At 39.8% G+C, this 20775-nt stretch overlaps 1 protein-coding gene across 1 annotated transcript in view; it reads right to left on the bottom strand.

Annotated features, from left to right (window-relative positions):
* Window positions 1–20775, bottom strand: part of EMB2765 (P-loop containing nucleoside triphosphate hydrolases superfamily protein) — a 46908-nt gene that overhangs the window by 16877 nt on the left and 9256 nt on the right. The window contains exons 3-8 of the mRNA XM_010262964.3: window positions 20128–20190; window positions 9957–10043; window positions 9636–9791; window positions 8560–8720; window positions 6324–6558; window positions 6118–6228 (exon numbers count right to left, since the gene is read on the bottom strand). Of these exons, the coding sequence (XP_010261266.1) occupies window positions 6118–6228; window positions 6324–6558; window positions 8560–8720; window positions 9636–9791; window positions 9957–10043; window positions 20128–20190 (813 nt within the window). The remainder of the gene's footprint in view (window positions 1–6117; window positions 6229–6323; window positions 6559–8559; window positions 8721–9635; window positions 9792–9956; window positions 10044–20127; window positions 20191–20775) is intronic.

Below are 20775 nucleotides of genomic sequence, written 5' to 3'. Positions count from 1 at the left end.
TCATTAACTTGGCAATAAATGTTTTGAGAAGCTGGATGTCTATACATAATGATTTTAGAGATAGCATATCTGATTATACTTTTTTCAGATTGGCCTTTTTCTGAGGTCCTTCATTTTGTACAGCTTCTCTTTGTACACAGGACCTTATATTAATACAGTCATACTTTACCTTCTTTCAAAAAAAAAGGCTTTAGCATAAGGTAATTGTGAGCATTCATGGGATGTCAAACAATGGTTGGGATGCAAAGACAGCTCCTTCAACTTCACTTTCTCCCTGGAAATCAATACAGGAGGTATATCCAACTTCATTAGTTTCACTCATTTTGATGTGAATTGTGGTACCCAAGTACTATTTTGGGAGGATCTTTGGTTGACAAATACTCTTCTCAAGTTTGCTTTTTCTAGCCTTTATTCCTTGTCCGACTATAAACTACATGTTTCAAGTTTTGTCACCTTTTCTCATTCCAAGGCAAATTGGAATTTTGGTTTATAAGGGGATAGAGGGACTGAGTGCGAAGCCCTCATTCAACTGTTGGACAACCTTAATCTAGCTTTTCTATACCAATCAGTGGAGGACACTGGAGTTTGGTCTCCTACTCCAAATGGTGAGTTCACTTGTGCTTTGCGTTGGGAAGCCTATCTTGGAAAGGCAAACACTTGTGATACGCTTCAAAAGAGAAGGCCAAACAAATGCCTCTCACCTCATATGTGCTTCCTTTGCTTTGCAAGCAGTGAATCCTTAGCCCCTTTGCGCTTTGTATTTGGGAATGTTCTCTTTTTGGTTGTTATTGATCAAAAAAAAAATGTTATCTTTTTGGTTGCAGGTGGTATCCCCCACAAGATGTAACTAGCCTCTTCAGTCCAAGCTTCCTAAGACAACCAAAAAAGAGAGGAGGAATTATGTGGATGACAATGAGTGCAGCAGTGGTGTTGACTATTTGGGAGGAAAGGAATGGAAGGGTCTTCAATGAGAAGAGTAGATCAAAAGAGGAAAGGCTATTCAGTGGATATATGTTAAGAGCATGGAATGAAGTGGCTCATACTTTTACAGAAAAGGAAAGGGTGTTTATGGAGTGCAAACCCCCAGCAATTAACAGAATTACATTAAATTTTGATGGAATCTCCATTGGAAGTTCTGGTTTGGTAGGTATTGGAGGTGTCTCTAGAGATGGTGCAGGTAGGGTGTTGGCTATGTTTTCAGGACCTTTAGGATTGGGAGACTCATTAAAGGCTGAACCAATGGCATTGCTGCAAGGATTAAGATTCGCAAAGCAATCAAATTTCCAACATTTGGAAGTAGAAGACTCAAAACTGGTTGTTTCTTGGGCCAGAAGAAAGCATCAAGTGCCATGGATCTATAGGCATGCTTTTAGGGAAATAGAGAACCTGTCACAGAGCTAATGTTACATTCAATTGGGTAAAGGACTGCAAATGGGATGGCCGACACTCTAGAAAAACAAGGGGTCTATAGATAGCAGATGTTTTGGGCACTACTGTAACTTTATTCTAGAAAAACTAGACAGCAATTGTTTTTGGGTACTATTGTAACTTTCATTGAGGATGATTAATGCCTCATTGGAGGACTGAAACCAACATGTTGTACCATTCAGTTTTTTTTATGAATTGTTGTACCATTCAGCTTTCACCTCTTAATTAATTAATGCCTCATTAGTATTTTTTTTTTTTTTGATAAATGAGTGCAATTTTATTAATCAAAGAAAGAGTGTACAATCAGCCTAAGAGGAGCCACGAGGTGTTACCTCCCCCTTGGAGCTGAGCAATATGCAAATAAACACACACTAGCCTGAATTACAATTTTAAGGTAGCCCAAAACAGGTCACCCCTTGTTTAGCCAAAGAATCAGTCGTTGCATTTGCAAATCTGCTAACCCACTGAAACCTAACTGCAATATTTTTGTCAGCCAGTTAGCTTTCTTCAAAAGATCCCTGTAACCCCAAAAGACTTTCTGGATTTGTTAGCCAGCCCACCACCACCTTGGAGTCCCCCTCAATTATCAAATTTTCCACTCCAAGTTGACTAGCTACCTATATGCTTGTTGTACCACTGCTAGTATATCAAACCTTAAAGAATCGCCAAACACCCACTGGTCCTGAGAATAACAATAGGATGTTGCTGTTTTTATCTCTCAGAATCCCTCCTAGTACGTTACCCCGCTTAGTTCTTTATTTGTCTGTTTGACTAACGAATATTGGTTGCAATTATTCTTTTACCCCATACCCAATGCTAACTTATCATGTGCATGAAGCTACAAAACAGCCCAGGCTGCTTTTTCCAAACAGCCAAGCGTTTCCACTAAACAGCGAACCTGATCATAACTCCAAGCCTCTAATTTTCTCTGTAAAACAATATCAATAAAAAAATTCTCTGTAAGATAAAGCAACAAAGAAACAGATTAGTATCAACCTTCAAACACCCCCCCCCAACACACACACAGAGTTAATCTCAAAATACTGAAAATTTCAATATCCAATATCACGCGTGAAAACTGGAAAAAAAACAAATAAAATGCCAAATACAACCTGATGTGCACTGTCAGGTTAAACAGGTGGGGTAAATTTATAAGGTGCCCTACTGGACAGCAAGTTTTTGACCACAGAACAGCCCAAAACAAGTTTTCCCTGAAAGTTCCTTGCTTTGCAAGGGTGTCAGCTAGTCCATTCGCTGACCTCCTTGTCCACTTGAACAGTGCCCCAACCTCCCTTGCTAAGCAGTTTATTTCCCTCATGAATTGTCGATGTACCCAGGCCCCCAAGTTATGTGACTGCAACCACCCGATTAATAGTTTAGAGTCCCCTTCTACCTCAATCTGGTGTAAGCTCCATAATCTCTGCTCTCAAAGAGTCTCCATCACCTATCGGACCTGAATAGAGTGCAACCAGTCTGCCCTCCCTGCCTCTGAAAGCTCCATCACCTATCGGACCTGAATACATTGCTCCTTTAACACAGACCTCAATGAAGAAGAGTTTGCCACAGTGTACCATCCTCTAAACAAATCATCAGCTGAATAATCTTTAAATTAAGGGGATGCTTTAAGCCAATGAATGACCTTGGTAGATATGCAGTCAATGATTTGCTCCTTAGATCTTTCAGAACCCTGGAAGATCCTATTGTTTCTTTCTTCCCAGATTGACCACAAAACAGCTGCCCTTGTTGCTCTCCCCTTCTTCTTTGGAGGTCTAAAGAAGTTCGGATCAAAGAGTCTTACTGCATCTGAAGGAGGGGTCCACCTGCATCCAAAGAGAGAGGAAACCAATTCCAAACAAAGGCTACAAAAGGACAGGATATAAATAAGTGTATAATGGTCTCGCCACAGGCCAAGCAGAGCCTACACACGTGGGATGAAAGGCAGTAGTTTGGCCTTCTTTTTTGCAGCATATCTAAGGTGTTGATTTTCTGGAGTACCACCTCCCTGTAAAAGGCCCTTATTTTTGGGGGTACAAGGTTACACCAAACCTCCTCTGTTGGGAAGGTTCCTGCCAAGTTAGATGAATGGAGAAGAGCATTGTAAAAAGAAGCACTAGTGAAAAACCCAGAAGGAGAGGCTCACCAAATTCTACTATCCAAGCAAGACTGATCAAGGAACTGAGTATTAAGAAGGGCAATCAGATCATCAACCACACCCATTTTGAACTCCCTCAACCCCCTCCTCAGACCCAAATCCCAAGAGTTACCATTCAGATAGACAGAGGAAATGGTTTTTCTTTATTCAACAAAAGAGAGTAGATGGACGGGAATCTATCTTTGAGGGAGACATCCCCAAACCAGACATCTCCCCAGAATCGAACTTTACTCCCTGCACAAGCATCAAGTCTGATAAACGGAAGAAATGAGGGCAAAACACCATGGATAGCTTTCCAAGGAGATGAGCAGGATGCCCTAGGGTCAAGACCAGTATCCCACCTGTTTTCTGCCACCCCGTGTATACTCACTATCACTTTGTGCCACAAGTTGTCCTGTTCCAGAGGTAATCTCCATAACCACTTACCCAACAAGGTTGTATTCCTTAGATTTATGTTTCCTATACCCAACCCTCCACTATCTCTACTTCTAGAGACCACCTCCCACTTCACCAAGTGATCTTTCTTTGTATCCCCTCGTTCCCATAAGAAATCCCTCATTAATTTCTCCAATTTAAAAGCCACACTAGTGGGGATCTTGAAGGTAGAAAGGAAGTAAATTGGTAGGTTTGCCAAAGTTGATTTTATTAGGGTAATTCTTCCTCCCAGAGAGATGTAATTTCTCTTCCATCTTGCTAGCCTCTTTGAGAATCTTTCCAAAACTAGGTATCAGAAGCTTCCTGACCTTGGATTCCCTCCTAAAGGTAATCCTAGATACTCTAACGGCCAATCACCAGCTTCACATCCTAACACTCTAGTAGCAAGGATTCCTACCTCTTCTTCTGATTTATTAACCCTTACCACACAGCTCTTTCCCCAATTAATTTTGAGATTAGAGACCTTTTCAAACTGATTTACCAACCTCTTCAAATTGATTAACTCCTCTTGCTCCCCTCCACAAAAAACAATGATATCGTCTGCAAACTGAAGATGAGTAACCACCACCGTGTCCCTCCCGATTCTCCAACCTCTGATCAAATTATTAGAATCAGCCCTAGCAATTAGAACACTTAAGACATCAGCTACTAGGGTGAAAAGGAAGGGGGAAAGGGGATACCCTTGTCTAAGACCCCTCTTAGCTGGGAAAAAGTCCCTAGCTACCCCATTAACCAAGATGGAATAATGACAAGAGGAGATACATCCCTTTATCCATTTACACCACCTCACCCCAAAGCCTTTATGCCTCAAAACTTCTAGAAGAAACTCCCAATCCACCAAATCATAGGCTTTCTCAAGATCAAGCTTACAGACCAGGCCTTTCTCCTTTTTCCGGCCCTTGAACTCCACACATTCATTTGCGATGAGGATTTGATCTATTATTTGTCTTCCAAAAATGAAGGCACCTTGGTTTGGAGAGATCAAGCAAGGGAGGACTTTCTTAATCCTTTTGTCCAAAACCTTGGAAATGATTTTATACAAGCTTCCCACCAGGCTTATAGGTCGATAGTCTTTCGGGTGGGACGCTTCTGGCTTCTTGGGGATTAAAGCAACAAAGGTTGCATTGGCTCCAGAGTTGAACTTGCCTCTCTCAAAAAATTCCACAAACACTTCCAGAAGATCAACACTAATAATCTCCCAACAATCTTGATAGAAGGCCATTGTGAAACCGTCTGGATCGGGTGCTTTAGACCTTTCCATCGAGAAAATTGCTCTTTTTATTTCCTAGGTCTCAAAAGGTTTTTCTAGATCCACCAAAAGATCTTCGGGGTCGGCCCTCCACTCAAAGTCACCCAAACTCTCTCTAACACCTCCATTGACAGCAAAGATAGATTTGAAGTGGTTCACCAAGGCTTGTGCTATGCCATCTTCCCTAGTTAAAATTTGTCCATCCCACTCCAATTGGGAGATAAAATTCTCTCTTTCTTCCATTGGCCAACAAATGGAAAAAACTAGTGTTCCCGTCTCCTTCCTTTAACCACCTACATCTTGATTTTTGCCTCCAACTAATCTCCTCTTTTCTCAAAATCTCCTCCAATTCTTGCTTAAGCCTCCACATCTCGGCCCTCTCTTCTGCCCTTATTCTTCTATCCCCTTCAAGACCATCTAGCTGTTCTACTTTGTGAGCAATCCAATTTTTCCTTTCTTCCAAACACCTCCCTATTCCAATCCTTAATCTTGGCTTTCAGCCTTTGCAGCCCTTATCTTTTCTGAAATCTGAATTTACCTTTCTTCTTTTTCTTCTCATGAATATGTTGATTTTCTATATCTTGATCTGAAGTTTAACTTACTTGATGAAGATTATGGTGAAAGATGATTCCTGGTTGCAACAGAACCCAAGGAATTACCATAGGATTTCTCAAATGCACATGAGAACTTCATTAACCGCAATCTCTCAAATGGACATGAGAACTTCATACATTATATAAGGAATGGATGTCCACCAAAATAGCTTTCTTGTTTCAACCCATTAATCATATCATCATATGTATAAAGGAGAAGACATACAAAAAGCACACTAGCTAATATTAACACTACAGACCTTATTGCAGACCAAGTCTTGTAGCTCCTCAGGAGAAAGTACAGACAATTTCTTTGAGAGATCAGAGCGCTTGTTGATTGCACCAATGTTAGCTAATGCAAGTTCTCGTAACTACAGAGGCCCAGAAAAAATAAGAAATCAAAAATGTTATCAGAACTCAGAAATCACTAATTATGAATATGGCTACAGGCAACTTATGAGTAAACCTTGGGAATTTTTTTAAATGCTAATAACTGAAAAGCCTGAAGGCGGTCATAGTGAGCCCTGAGCACATCATCATCATCCATGTGCTTTCCATTGTAATCATCAATCTCAAAACCTTCGTAAAACTGCAGCAAGTCAACCAGTTGAGCAAAAAGCTTTCCCTTCTCATGAGTATAAAGAACACTTAGATGGCATTTGGCAACAACAGCAACATCAGCAACAATAGCTCTCAGGTATCTACAAAATTTTAAAAGTTCAACAAATAGCCATGAGTCAAAGAATAATATTTTTAATGTTTGTCCTTTACTCGAGAAACACTGAAACACAGTAGAGATTGAAACAAAGAGGACAGTGATCATTAGATATAACATAGCCAATAAGTACAATCAGAAATGTACATGACAGACATACAATCAGACATAACCATGAGAAACAAAAGAAAATGCACCTAACTCACCCTAATATGCCATGCTTAACAAATCAAACATAATAGCAAATACAGATATGATTACCGTATTAATAAAACAACAGTTCAGAAAGACCGCAGTAAGAGAATATCTGGAGAAAATAACCATTACACCAGAAAAGCAGAAATGGAAACAAAAGCAAACAAAAGTGGCATATTGTTCAATAGATGAGTAAAAACAATTAAAATAGGAAATTCTTGAGCCATACTTTCATAAACTGAAAATTATTTCACAGATACAGATATAAGGTTTTAACCCAAAACACCTTTAAGCAAGGTTCAAAGTATAGATACGTATCAGCCCGTATCGGCCGATACATATCGTGCCGATGGCTTCCCGATACGCCCCTCCAGGGGTTGTATCAGGTCAGACCATGGTTCAGAGGGTAGCCACACCTTAAACCGACCCCTCTGAACCGGTTTTAAAAAAATAAATAAAACTTAAAAAAAAATGTACCGATACAGGCCGATACGCCCTACCAGCATATCGGCCTGTGTCGGTACTTTGAACCTTGCCTTTAAGATAAGATTAGCTACCACTAAAAGCACCCAGAATATTAACCACTATTTTTTTACTAAAATAACGCTTTCATTTTTTTGAAAGGTAAAATAAAAATCTCCTCCAAGGATGAGAAAAGGACTTTCAGAGAAGAGAGGCTAGAGTGGTCACCTCCACAAAACAAAAGTCTCTGGTATTGAGAGAGAGAGAGAGAATACAAGCTTGAAAATCCCCATGCAATGGTCCAGAGTAGACTAAAAATCTCCTCCAAAAGAGCACCTAGATCATAGTCGTCAAGCTTAAAATCCCCATGCAGATGTTCACTAATAGTTTATTGGTCGGTTTTTAGTCTTTATAATAGAACTTGTTGCATATTATCATGTTTTTTGTTGTGAGGAAAGTAAACACAAATTGTCTTCAAGGGTTCCACTTTGACAAGAGAACCAAACAGAGGAAGAGGAGATAGCAAGAGCCCTCCCTCCATCATTCCCAACAGTCCTCTAAGTCAAGGTGAGTGTCTTCTTCTTCGTTTTATGCTCTGTTTCCTTTTTCTGTTGGTTTAAAACAGTGCCTACGCTCCATTTTTTTCCTCTTCTTTTTTTATCTTTTCCCCAAGCTTCTTGAATCATTTCACTGGACTGAAACAGGGGCTCCACCCCCTTCTTTTTTTCTTCATTTTCTTCTTTTATTTCAGTATTTGATCCCTAGTTTTTCTTGGTCTAAAAATGGGGCTCAGCCCCTTTTTCTTCTTAGGTTCTTTTCTTTTCTTGGTCTGAAACAGGGGCAACACCCACTTCAATTCTTCTTTTAAGTCCTAACTTGTAATTTGCAACTTTAATATTTTGTTTTGCCTACTTGAAGCAAATACCGCAAGAACCACAGGCACAAAAGTCAGTTCAGAGGTTTTGAGGTTAATATATAAAACCAAAAAAAAAACTAGTTCAGGAGGGGCAGAAAACTATAGGCTTCTAATTTTTAGATTTCATTGCCTAGGCGAGGCCTAGGTGCCTGGGTGCCTCATGGTCGCCGACTCACCTTGGCACCTTGAAAACTATGTCGAAGATCATTGATTTTTCTATGACCAAATAACCTGGAAGATAATATAATTTTGAACTTTCAAAGAAAAAGTTACTTGAAGACACATTGGTGAAGCAGTCGAAGGGTATTTTAACCACATTACAGGATAAAAATGAAGCACCAACACATGGAAATAAAATGGAAAAGATATTGATAAAAAAAAAAGATAAAAGTGGAAATAATATAAAATATGTACCTCCTAGTTGGCAGCTGGCTTAATAAATCAATAAGAAACTCCATAAACCTCTCACAGTACAAGAGACAAGCATCATCAACTTGCTCAACCCCCCTAGAATCACTAGGATGATCATCTTGGTTGTCAATTTGCTTCTGGAAGAACACTTTTGAATCCAGTATCTGAAAAGAAAATAAAAAAGAGACTGAGTTGGCTTAGACATATCATGGACACTCATAGCTAGGGGTGTCAGTGGACCAGATTCTGGTTCAGTCATATCCTAATCCAATCCAATTTTATTAGATAACCGATAAAGATTATTAAATCAAATTGGATTGCAAGAAAAGTGCTCCATTTATTATTTGATTGAATTGGAAGAGTCCAATCCAATCCAATAAAAATCTTGATATAATTGAGATTGAGAGACAATGTATTTTGTTGCTTCATCTCCTTGGAAATCACCGTCTGGAGTGTTGCAAATCCTAGGTGGGACCCACTGCTTCTGTTGGAAGTTGGTAAATAGAAGGAATACATGGAATGAAAAAAAAAAAAACACAAACACACAGACAATATTCAACTAAGCACACATTAGAGAATAATAATATTTTTATTTGAATAATGAAACCCTAAGTGTTTTGTTCAAGGATAAAGAGAATGGCAGATGGCTCCCACTCCCCAAATAATCAACACCTATCCTCTTGCACTTGCACGTGTAGATGGTCACCTAGCTTATTGTCTTTCTTTAACCTGCCAGCTCAGTTACATCTCTCTCCATCTTAACTGGCTACATACATTTGAGATCACCAACTTTTCCTTTAAAACATGTGGGTCCCACAAATGTAAAAGAACAAACACTATATTAGAAAAATATATTGGATTCTGAAATCATTTAAAATCATAGTGGATTAGATTGCTGTTAATCCACTTTTTATTGGATTGGATCAGATTTTCCATTTTTGGATTCAGATTGGATAAAATCCAGATAACTTGGATCAGAATGTTATTGGATTTGATTGGACCAGACCAAAATCTCCATCAATAGCCTTCTACACCTGGCTACTACAACAATAACAAAATCAATTTTAGTTCAATAGTACCTCTAGAAACTCTTCAATCAGGCTTCTCAGGAATTTAACTTCAAGCATACTTGAAGGGTTGAAGGGCTCTCTTCTTTCCTTGGCTTCCTTAGCCTCTTTTGTAATCATTCTTTTCCACTTCTTGATTCGTTCTTCTGTGTGGTTGCATAACTCCATCTACAAATCAGAAACAAAGCCATCAACTGAAACACATCTATTATAGATGCCAAAAAATTAAAAAAAAAAAAAAATACAACTTCTTCAAGAAAGGTTATGGAGTTGTGCAGGGAAAAAGGTATTAGGAGCTATAAGAAAAAATTAAAAATAACCTTATGATCTTACCTGAAATCGACCAAGTGAGAGACTATGCCATGACTTTAGACTTGCTAACTTCAAGACAGTCTCACTGACAATTTCATCTTCCAAACTCTGGACAAAGCACAAATAAAAAAGTAATGAAATTTCTCAAAAAAAAAAAAAAGAACAATCGTCTTTAGTTGTAGAAACTAAAGTATATAAGAGAGGTGAATGCATATGGTATCTTCAAAGTACAAATAATGCAGACAGCAGTCAAGCATTAGCATTTAGGCATCAGTCATTTGGTGATATATGTCTATTTGAAAGGTGCAATTTATAGAACCAGAATGCATGACTTCACAAAGTTAAAGTTGAACATTATATAAAGATGAATTAAGAAAGAAGAATGTAAGAATTAAAAAATAAAAATAAAAAACAGGAACATAGTTGTCAAGGTGATGCCTAGGCACGCCCACCCAGTCCTAGGGGTGCAACTCCGGCTTGCCCCAGTTAGTATTTTACAATGCTTTGGGCTTAGGCATTCGGTCCAGGCTTATTTTGTTTTATCAGCAACAGAAATTACATTCTTTAAATGAGTTTTAAATCATTATATACAGTACTGGAACTTAATCCAGCAACCCATTTTTATGTATACAACCCATTACAATTCTGCCCAAAAAATTTGGTCCTTATAAACCCCTTCTTTTGCTAGGACATCAGCCAGCCCATTTGCCATTCTTCTCACCCATCTGATGGTAACTTCCACTTCAGTTGCCCCGATTACAAAGCTCACACCACACCTTCATTTCTGAACACTCACCAATTCAGGAGGGTCCAAGATTACTCATTGAGCTTCTATCAAAGTTCAGTTTTATGCACGGCCAGGAAGGCTCGACGGGCGATGAGAGGAGTCTTGGGATTCATGAAGTGCGGCTGCAGAATCTTACGGGAATAACCCATCTCCAAGGCTTCAAATTGTGCAAGGCACAAATAAAGGGGTAAATCAGGAGAACCTGAAGCAGAGCAAGAATACATAAACAAGGGGTAAACAATGGGGAGAGAGGACAGATTGCCAGATTATCCAAAGGACAGGAATGCTTCCCAACCAACTCAGGGAGACAGATAATTACCAACTCTCGGAACTAGTAAGGGAGGCTGAGAACTTTTGCCCAGATCCAACTCCATCCCTCTAGACAAACCCAGGAAACTGAGTAAATTCAGTTTTTGCTACTGATGCATTTTCTATGTCCTATGTTCCAGATTCCGATCCCATTCCAAGTTCAGCAGCCCTAGTATGTGAAGCCAACAAAGATGGTGGGTGCTCTAAGATTGTGGAGAGGGTGATGAAGGAACAGGGGGGGGAGTTGATAGGGAGGTATAGGAATGAGAAGGTGTGGGAGATTATTCAAGGAATATTTAGTGAAGTGGAACAAAATGTGTTGTGGAGGAAGGATATGAATGAGATAAGAGGGGAGGGGTCAATTGAGAGGAGAGTAGGAAAGGAGAGGAGAAATGAAGGGGATACAGGAGAAAGGATTCAATAGCAGAATTTGTGGGGAAGTTGGGATGTAGAATGGAAAACTTGAATGTCTTGAAAGGTGGCCTACAAAAGAAAAAGGAGGAGATCAAAGTGAAGAAAAGGAAACTGAGTAAAGTTGAGAGGTTGAAAAGGCATTTGGAAGGTGATAAGAAATTCGGGGTGAAAGGAGACAGAAGAAAAGGGGGGAAGTAGTGGGTAGGTGAAGAAGGGAACTAAAAAAGAGATGATAATGAAGATACTTAGCTGAAATGTGAGGGGAATAAGAAGTGCAAGGAAAAGAGCAATGATTAAAGAGGTGTTAAAGAGGTTTGACCCGGACATTGTATTAATACAGGAGTCCAAAAGAATGGGGTTTGATAGTAGATGGGCAAAGAGTGTATGGAAAGCCAAGGGGATCAGTTGGGTGGCTGCCCCATCATGGGGAGCCTCAGGGGGGAGAGTAACAATGTGGAAGAAGGATGTGGTTGAAGGTGTGGAGTAATTAATTGGGAAATATTTTGTCTCATTGAAGTTTAAGCAACAAGAGGATGGTTATATATGGGTACTAACAAATGTTTATGGACCAAATGATTACAGGGAGAGGAAGGAATTGTAGGAGGAATTGGCTTATGATAGAGGACTATGGGATGGGCCTTAGTGTGTGGGTGGGGCCTTCAATGTGATTAGATTTATGGAGGAAACCAATACTATTAATCAAAGGGTGACAACCAGTATGAGGAAGTTTAACCGGTTTGTGGATGCCTTTGAACTCAAAGAGATACCTTTAGCCCACAAGACATTCACATGGTCCAATCTCCAATCGAGTCCCATTTGCTCTGAGCTTGATAGGTTCCTATTCTCATTGGATTGGGAATACCACTGGGGGAACTTAGCCTCTAGAGCTCTTCCTAGATTGACCTCGGATCATTGGCCAATTGTGATATGCAAAGAGGAGAAAAGGAGTAGAGGACCTGCCCTTTTAGGTTTGAAAATATGTGGTTGATCCGCCCTGGGTTTACTACGAGAGTAAAGGAGTGGTGGAATGAGTGTAATCCAGTTGTGGAATGGGAAGGCACGAGGTTTCATAAGAAACTACAATTTCTGAAAGCCAAGCTCAAGGAGTGGAATCAATTGGAATTCGGGAGGTTAGAAGAAAGGAAGAGCACCTTGATGGATCAAATTGAGTTCCCTGATTCGAAAGAAGAAAGGGGAGAATTTGGAGAGGTAGATAAGGAACAAAGAAGATGTCTGAGAAGGCAATTAGAGGATTGTCTACATAAGGAGGAAATAAATTAGAGGCAAAAATCTCAATGCCAATGGCTACAAGAGGGAGATAGAAATACCAGATTTTTTCATTTTGTGGCAAATGGGAGGGGAAGGAAAAACTTTATCTCAAGACTGGAAGTGGATGGTGTTGCTCTAACACAACAGGATGAAATAGCAGGGGCATTTGTAGAACACTTTAAGTCCATATTAATAAGGCCATTAAGTAGAGGGATGTGGCTAGAAGGACTTGGTCAGGTGTAGGGGCGGGCAATAGGCAAAGATTGGAAAGAATGTTTGAATTGGAGGAGATTAAGGAGGTTGTGTTTTCTATGAAGAGAACAAAAGCTCCAGGCCCGGATGGTTTTACAATGGCTTTCATGAAGACTGTTGGGATATCGTGAAAGGCGACCTATTGCTAGTGTTTGAGGAATTTTATAGAATAGGTGTGTTTAACCGGGGCCTGAACTCCACTTTCTTAGCATTGGTTCCGAAAAAGAAAGATGCATTCCATCCAAAGGACTTTAGACCAATCAGCCTGGTAAATAGCTTGTATAAGATCTTAGCAAAGGTTTTGTCTTTGAGGATGAAGGAAGTATTGCTAGTAATAATCTCTCCAAATCAAGGATCTTTTGTGAGTGAAAGACAAATTACTAATCAAATACTGATTGCCAATGAAAGTGTGGAGAATTTTAGGAAGGACAGGAAGAAGGTAGTGGTTTGTAAGCTAGATTTGGAAAAGGCTTATGACTTGGTGGAATTGTCGTTCTTGATGAAAGTTATGACCAAATTTGGGTTTAGGACTAGATGGTGTAAATGGATCATGGGGTGTGTTCGGAACTGTCATTATTCAGTGCTAGTGAATGGGACAGTGGTGGGTTTCTTTCCAACCATTAGGGGAATAAGATAGGGGGACACCCTATCTCCCTTTCTACTCACTTTGGTTGCTGATGTTTTGAGGAGACTGATTCATAGAGAAGATTCTAGAGGCCTCTTAAGAGGTTGGAGACTTGAGAGGGAGGAAATTCCCCTTACCCACTTGCAATTTGCAGATGTCACAATACTGTTCTGTGAAGGAGGGAACTTGAAGTACATCAGGAACATGAATTTTTTTTTTTTATCAATAACTTTGAAAATTTTCATTAATTAAGATGCTTTAGGATACAACAAAAAGTTGTAAAGATATCAGCATAGAAGTTGACCCAGGACAAAATTACAAATGTGCCCAAAACATATCTGTTCTTTGAACCCCTTGCTTTGCTAAGCTATCAGCCAAACTGTTGGTTGATCTCCTAACCCAACCCACCTGAATTGACATATTCCTTGACATCCATTTGAAGCTTCTAAAATCATTCTTCAGCTGCCAGGTCACTCCTTCCCCTTTTTGCAACCATTTTGTCACAGTTTTTTAGTCTCCCTCGATGATCAGTCTATTAATCCCCAACTCTTTGGCCTTCTCAACCCCATATGCTACAGCTAGAAGCTCTCTGCCCTAGCCGCATCACCCTCCTCCACAGGACCAAAGAACAGAGCAATAATGGAACCATTTTCATTTCTAATGGCCCCCTAATACCTGAGGGGCCTGGGTTACCCACGCAACTACCATCGAAGTCCAGCTTCTTCCAACCCTCTGTTGGAGGGGACTAGGTCTCACACACGTGTCGCCTCATAGATGATGAAGCAACAATAAGTCCCCAAACCCTGAAAAAGTCTTCAACTTTAAAATCTGAAAACAGCTTTAAGCTTTTTACCCAATGTGCCACCCTCAATGTTATTGTTTCAACTAAAGCTTCCTTGCATTTTTCTTTACTTTCAAATATTCTATCATTTCTTTCCTCCCAAATGGTCCAAAGTATTGCTGCTCTAGTGCACCTCCAAAGAATCCTTCCCCTCCTCATCTTACCACGGAAACCATTAGGGTTGAATAAACCTTCCACCCTGTCAGGAGAGGACCACCTGCACCCAAAAAGGAAAGTAGACCAATTCCAAATAAAACTGACAAAAGGGCATGATAAAAGGTGGAAAACAGTCTCACCACTCAACTTACACAGGACACACCAATTAAGGGACAAGCACCAATTTGGTCTTTTCCTTTGAAGTACATCAAAGGTATTAATACAACCATGAAAGACTTTCCAACAAAAAGCACTGATTTTAGGGGAAATAGGAGGGCACCAAATTTCTTTGACTGGAAACTAAAGAGAAGATTGTGTGGCAACCATCGAATGTAGAAAGGATTTACAAGAAAAAAAAATCCATCAGAATCAGGACCCCAAATTCTAGAATCTGACCCACCTTCCCCCAAGAAAACTAAATTCAGCAATCCTAACAACTCGGATACTACAAGCAGTTCAGACTCTCTAAGATTCCAATTCAATCCTGGAAGGTGAGAATGATGGTTTAGGAAATCGAAAATAGGCTTACCCTTGAAACTAGACAGATCACAAAGAGAAGGAAATTTCTCCCCTAAAAGAGTAACCCCAATCCACAAATCCTCCCAGAATCTGATTTTACTACCAGAAGACAAATCATATCTGATAAAATTAAGGAACGTAGGGAGAACATCATGGATGGCCTTCTAGGGAGCAGCCAAGTTAGCACTATGGAGACATCCAACATCCCATCCGTTGTTCGACATGCCATGAATGCTTGCAACCACTTTGTGCCATAATTTCCCATTTTCATTTGGAAACCTCCATAGCTATTTGCTCAGCAAAGCCTGATTCTTCATTCTAACATTACCTATTCCCAAACCCTCTTCCTCTTTCAGTTTCCTCACTTGTTCCCATCTAACCAAATGATCCTTCTTTTTTTCCCCTGGCTCCCAAAGAAAATCCCTCATGATTTTTTCAACTTTCCTCACTATCCTTTGTGGGCATCCTAAACACTGACATGTAGTACACTGGGAGATTTGCTAAAGTGGATTTAATTAGGGTTATTCTCCCCCCCCCCCAAATGAGATATAATTTCTTTTCCACGCCGCCAATCGTTTCTCTATCCTTTCTACCACCGGAGACCAACAACTAGCAGATCTAGGATTATCTCCAAGGGGTAAACCTAAGTATTTCATTGGCCACTCACCTTTCTCACAACCTAGGGAACTTGCCATAAATCTCACTTCATCCTCTTCAATGTTGACTCCAACCAGTAAACTCTTTGACCAATTAATACTCAAATTAGACATCCTGTCAAAGAGATTCACAACCATCCTCAGATTTTCCACTCCCTCCCTACTTTCTCCATCACAAAAAATGAGAGTGCCATCTGCAAACTGTAATTGAGTTACATCCTAGCTTTGTTTTCAGGCCCTGTGGGAAAAGGAGACTCAAATAGAGCAGAGATCTTAGCAGCTGTACAAGGCATCCAGATTGCTGAAGAGTTAGGAGTTCAATAATTGAGAGTTGAAGGAGACTCTAAAATTGTTGTGGGATGGCTGATAAAGCCAGCTTCAGCTATGTGGCGATATAGAGATTTATTGAGGAAAGTCAATTGGCTCACAAGAAATATGACAGTTACCTCTCCTTGGGTAGAAAGATCAGCAAATTCCTTAGCGGATGGACTAGCTAAGCAAGGGGTTTCAAGGGATCATTTGTTTTGGGCTGCTATGTAATTTTATTTCTGTTTATTTCTGCTTATCCGGTTCTTAATTGATGTAATACTTTGTTATAAGAGGTAACAGCTCGTGCCTCTTCATGGGTTTCCTGTATTGCCTTATATTCTGATTTAATAAATTATTTTCATTCATAAAAAAAAAAAAATCTGTAATTGAGTTACAAAAACGTTGTCCCTCCCAACTGACCATCCCCTGATGCACACCATTTGCTCTTGAAATCAATTTACTTAGTGCTTCAGCAATCATGGTAAATAGAAAAGGAGAAAGGGGGTCACCCCGCTGAAGCCCATGGAATCCTTCAAAGAAATCATACACTGCCCCATTAACTATAACTGAAAAGTGACAAGTTTGCAGGCATTCCATGATCCATTTACACCACAAAGTTCCAAACCCACATCTCCTCATAATTTCAATCAAGAAATTCCAATCCACTAAGTCACAGGCTTTTTCCAGATCCAGTTTGATAGCCACTCCCTTCCTCTTTGATCTCTTATGAGCCTCCATGCATTCATTGGCAATTAAGATTTGATCAATAATCTGTATATCCTGCACAAAGGCCCCTTGAGCTTGAGAAACTAAAGGGGAAATCACCTTTTTAATCCTCAGAGACAGCACCTTTGCAATCACCTTGTAAATACTAGTGACCGGACTTATTGAAATTGGTGATACAACTCTTTGAACAAATGTCCAACCTATAGGTGAATTTTGAGAAAAGTTGTGTAGTGGGTGAGAATTTGGAGGAGGGAGAGATTAGGGAAAGTGCAGAATTGTTGGGTTGTGAATTTTCAGGATGACTATTGAATTACCTAGGGATGCCTTTGGGTGATAACCCAAAGAAAAAGAATTTCTGGAATCTGGTGGTGGAAATATTCGAAAAGACACTTGCCTCTTAGAAGAAGAAGAATTACCTTTTCCCTTGGAGGGAGGATTACACTGATTAAGGCTACTTTAGCCAATTTACCCATATTTATTTCCTTTCAGTGTTCAAAATCCCAACAAAGGTATCTAACAGATTAGAAAAGATGATGAGAGATTTCCTATGGGAGCCGGGAGAGGACAAAAGGGACCATAGGGTGAGTTGGGAGGTGGTGGCTAGGAGCAAAAACTTAGGTGGCTTGGGGCTTGGGAACATCAGGAAAAGGAATTTGGCTCTTCTAGGGAAATGGTTGTGGAAACTCCCAATAAAAAAGGGGAGATTAAAAGCTAAAGTAGTGGTAAGCATACATGGGCTGGGGCAAAACGGATGGGATGTTGGGATCCAAGCTAGGACCACAAGTGCGTCACCTTGGAAAGCCATTCATAATCTGCTTCCAACTTTCTCCCCTCTCATCAGGTATGATTTGAACTCAGGTAACTCCATAAAATTCTAGGAACAAACATGGGTGGGGAATGCCCCTCTTAAGGACATGTTTCCTTCCTCGTATGCCCTTTCTGACTTAAAAAATGAGACAGATTCTTCCTTTATTACCCCCCCCCCATCTTCCTCTTCTAGGTTTGGGTGGAATTTGGGCTTGAGAAGGGTTGTAAGAGATACAGACTTGAATAGTATTTCGAGTCTCCTTAGTATCCTTAAACCTTGATAATGTTTTCTTAGACCCTACTAAGTTGGATTCTAGAATCTAGACCCCCGCCCCCATCGGCTCATTTTCCTGTGCCTCTTTTTTCAAAATCTTAAGTCACTCCCCCAGTCCTGTTGCCCCTCCCTTCCCGGTTAATGAGGTTTGGTGCAGACCAATTCCCCCTAGTGCTGGTAGTTTTTGCTGGGAAGCTTTTCTGGAAAGAACCAATACCAGTGATCTACTCCAAAAGAAGAGACCCAAGACATGTTTATCCCCTCACAAGTATGTTCTCTGTAAAGTGGATGGGGAGACTAGTTTTCACCTATTGGTGTCTTGCCAGCTTGCAAAGTCCATCTGGGTGTGGGCTTTATCCCTCTTTGGGTGTAGGTGGAATCCTCCATCAAACTTGCAAAGACTTTTTTTCCCTTCGTTCTTCAGGTGTCGAATGAAAAGGGGAAGGACCATGTGGAGATGTTTGAGGGCTGCAGTATGTTGGGCTTTATGGGAGGAAAGAAATTCCAGGATCTTCTCTGATGTAGAGAGAGGCAATGAAGAATTGAGAGAACTAATCCATATAAGGGTAGTACGTTGGCCGAAATCTTCAGAGTTGTTTACAGACTTCACAATGGATGATTTGTTGAGGAAGTGGGGTGAGATTGCTAAATGCACCCAGACCAAAACAGTATTGAGTGTCTTGGACCCCCCCCCCATCTGCTGGTTTGTTAAAACTAAACTTTGATGGGAGTAGTTGGGGACATCCTGGACACTCGGGGATTGGGGGTGTGTTTAGGGATGAGAATGGGTTTGTGTCAACCCTGTTCTCAAGCCCAATTGGAGTGGGTGACTCTCTCTATCTTTGCAGTTTTGGAAGGAGTCCAAAGAGCAAAGGAGATGAGTATAAGAAAACCCATAATTGAAGGGGACTCGGAAGTGGTGGTAGGGTGGCTGAATAAAGAAAATAGTGGGTTATGGATGTACAGTAATGAGAGGAGGAAATTTAGGTGGCTGGTTCAAGAGATGGAAGTCAAGATCAGCTAGGTAAGAGCAGCTAATCTTTTGCTGATGGGTTAGCTAAGAAAGGGGTCGAGAGAGAGTCTATGTTTTGGGCACAAGTGTAATTTTTCCCTTTTTCTATTTTTGGAAGCTCAACCTCCAGATGGAAGATAAGAAAGTTTATCTTCCTCCATGTAATTACTTTTGTGATTAATTAATGAAATGTTGTTATTGATCAAAAAAAAAAGTTCAGTTTTATGTTGTTGTCTGAAGGGGGATTCCACTCTAACACCACTATATCTTTAAAAAAAATTCTGGAGTTGGTTACTGCTTCCCATGATCTTAGAACATGATGTTCTTCCTTTGTTTCTCAATCATATCAGGTATGACTTGTCCTCTCGTAATAAGGTTAAATTTTGGGAGGATATTTGGATTGGGGAGTCTCCTTTTCTGTATACACAATCCAACCTCTCAAAGGGAGATCAGTGTTTTATTTTAAGAAGGAATCATAGAGATTTTGAAATTTCCCTTGTGTCTAACCTTTCTGAACCTCTTGGGTGAGGTGGTCCTTGATAAGTCTGTTGAGGATGGTGATGGTCAGTTGTGACCTTTTAATATTGCTGGTAGCTATTCCTGCAAATCCTTTTTCAAGTCCTTAATAATTTCCCATCCTTTCCTGTGAAGGAAGTTTCTTGTTCTCCTAGACCTCACAATTAATACTAGGCATCCATTCTCACCCCCTTTCTTGTGTGCTTTCATTTCTATTTATCATGAAAAATGCAGCATATGATGTCAGAAGTTTGTAGAGATTTCTAAAAGCAAATGGTTCAACTAAGAATGTTTAATATCTAAGGACATATGGGGTTTCTTACTCTTTACCTTGAGGATGGATTAAGTCTTCAAAAATTCCACTTCCTGTGATTCAAAAGAAGCCAACAAGAGATATGGTTCATAGACAACGAATATCACTTTTTTTTGCAGTATTTTGAGGGGCGTGCAGAGATTCAGAGAACTGTACAGAAGAATTTTTATGGAAGTTCAAGATGGCTTCCAAGTATATGTCAAACCATTTGCCCATTATTCATGGTTTTGGCTCCAGTTTTCAAAGGCTTTAATGATATGCAGCAGGTGGATCTCAAAAGAAAAGGGAATGAGATTGTGAAGCATTTTTTCTCCACTATGTTTCGGTACTGTTAATAACGACAAAGATGCCCAAATGCTTGTATGATAATATAGGACCACAAATTTAACAATTATAAGACAGCATACCTGAAAAGCATTAATCATGAAAAGTAAGTAATTTGTCTTCTCTGCTGTGCTTAAGCTTCTTCCCTACAACCACAAATATAAGATCCAATGTTTAACGATATGCCCACAAATGCACATGGATACTATAAACATAAGGCATTTAACAATCTTTTAAATAGATATTTGATAATGGACCAACGGAAAGACCTATGAATTAAGAACCAAACAAACATCCACAAAAACTATGAATGATGATATGAAGCATTTAACAATCAAAAATGATAGCATGTGGCATTACCAGTGACCAATTAATGTGAAAAATAAAATTAATCATATACAACCAGGAATACACAACTCAATTAACAAAACTTTATCCCAACTCTTTAGGGCTAACCATACCAATCCTATTTCACCATTTCACTCTATCAAGGGACATAGGTGGTAGGATATAATCCATGCATAGAAGCCATCAAAGTCTTCTCCAATTTTATCAAATGCTAATATAAAGAAAACCACAGAAATCCAAAAACAAGGTAGTAGCAGCCACAGTTGATCAAGTAATAGGTCTCTGTCAGGCTTGGCAGAAACACAGGAGCATGGAAGAAGTTTCTCTCAGAGAAGCAAATTATTCTATTTAGAAACCACTGCTCCCATTTTACTTGTAGGGCT

This window comes from Nelumbo nucifera, chromosome 5, assembly GCF_055504915.1.
Source record: "Nelumbo nucifera cultivar China Antique chromosome 5, China Antique-T2T, whole genome shotgun sequence".
Classification (NCBI taxonomy): Eukaryota; Viridiplantae; Streptophyta; class Magnoliopsida; order Proteales; family Nelumbonaceae; genus Nelumbo; species Nelumbo nucifera.
Note: the sequence above shows the minus strand (reverse complement) of the source record. Positions and strands in the feature narration are given on the sequence as shown.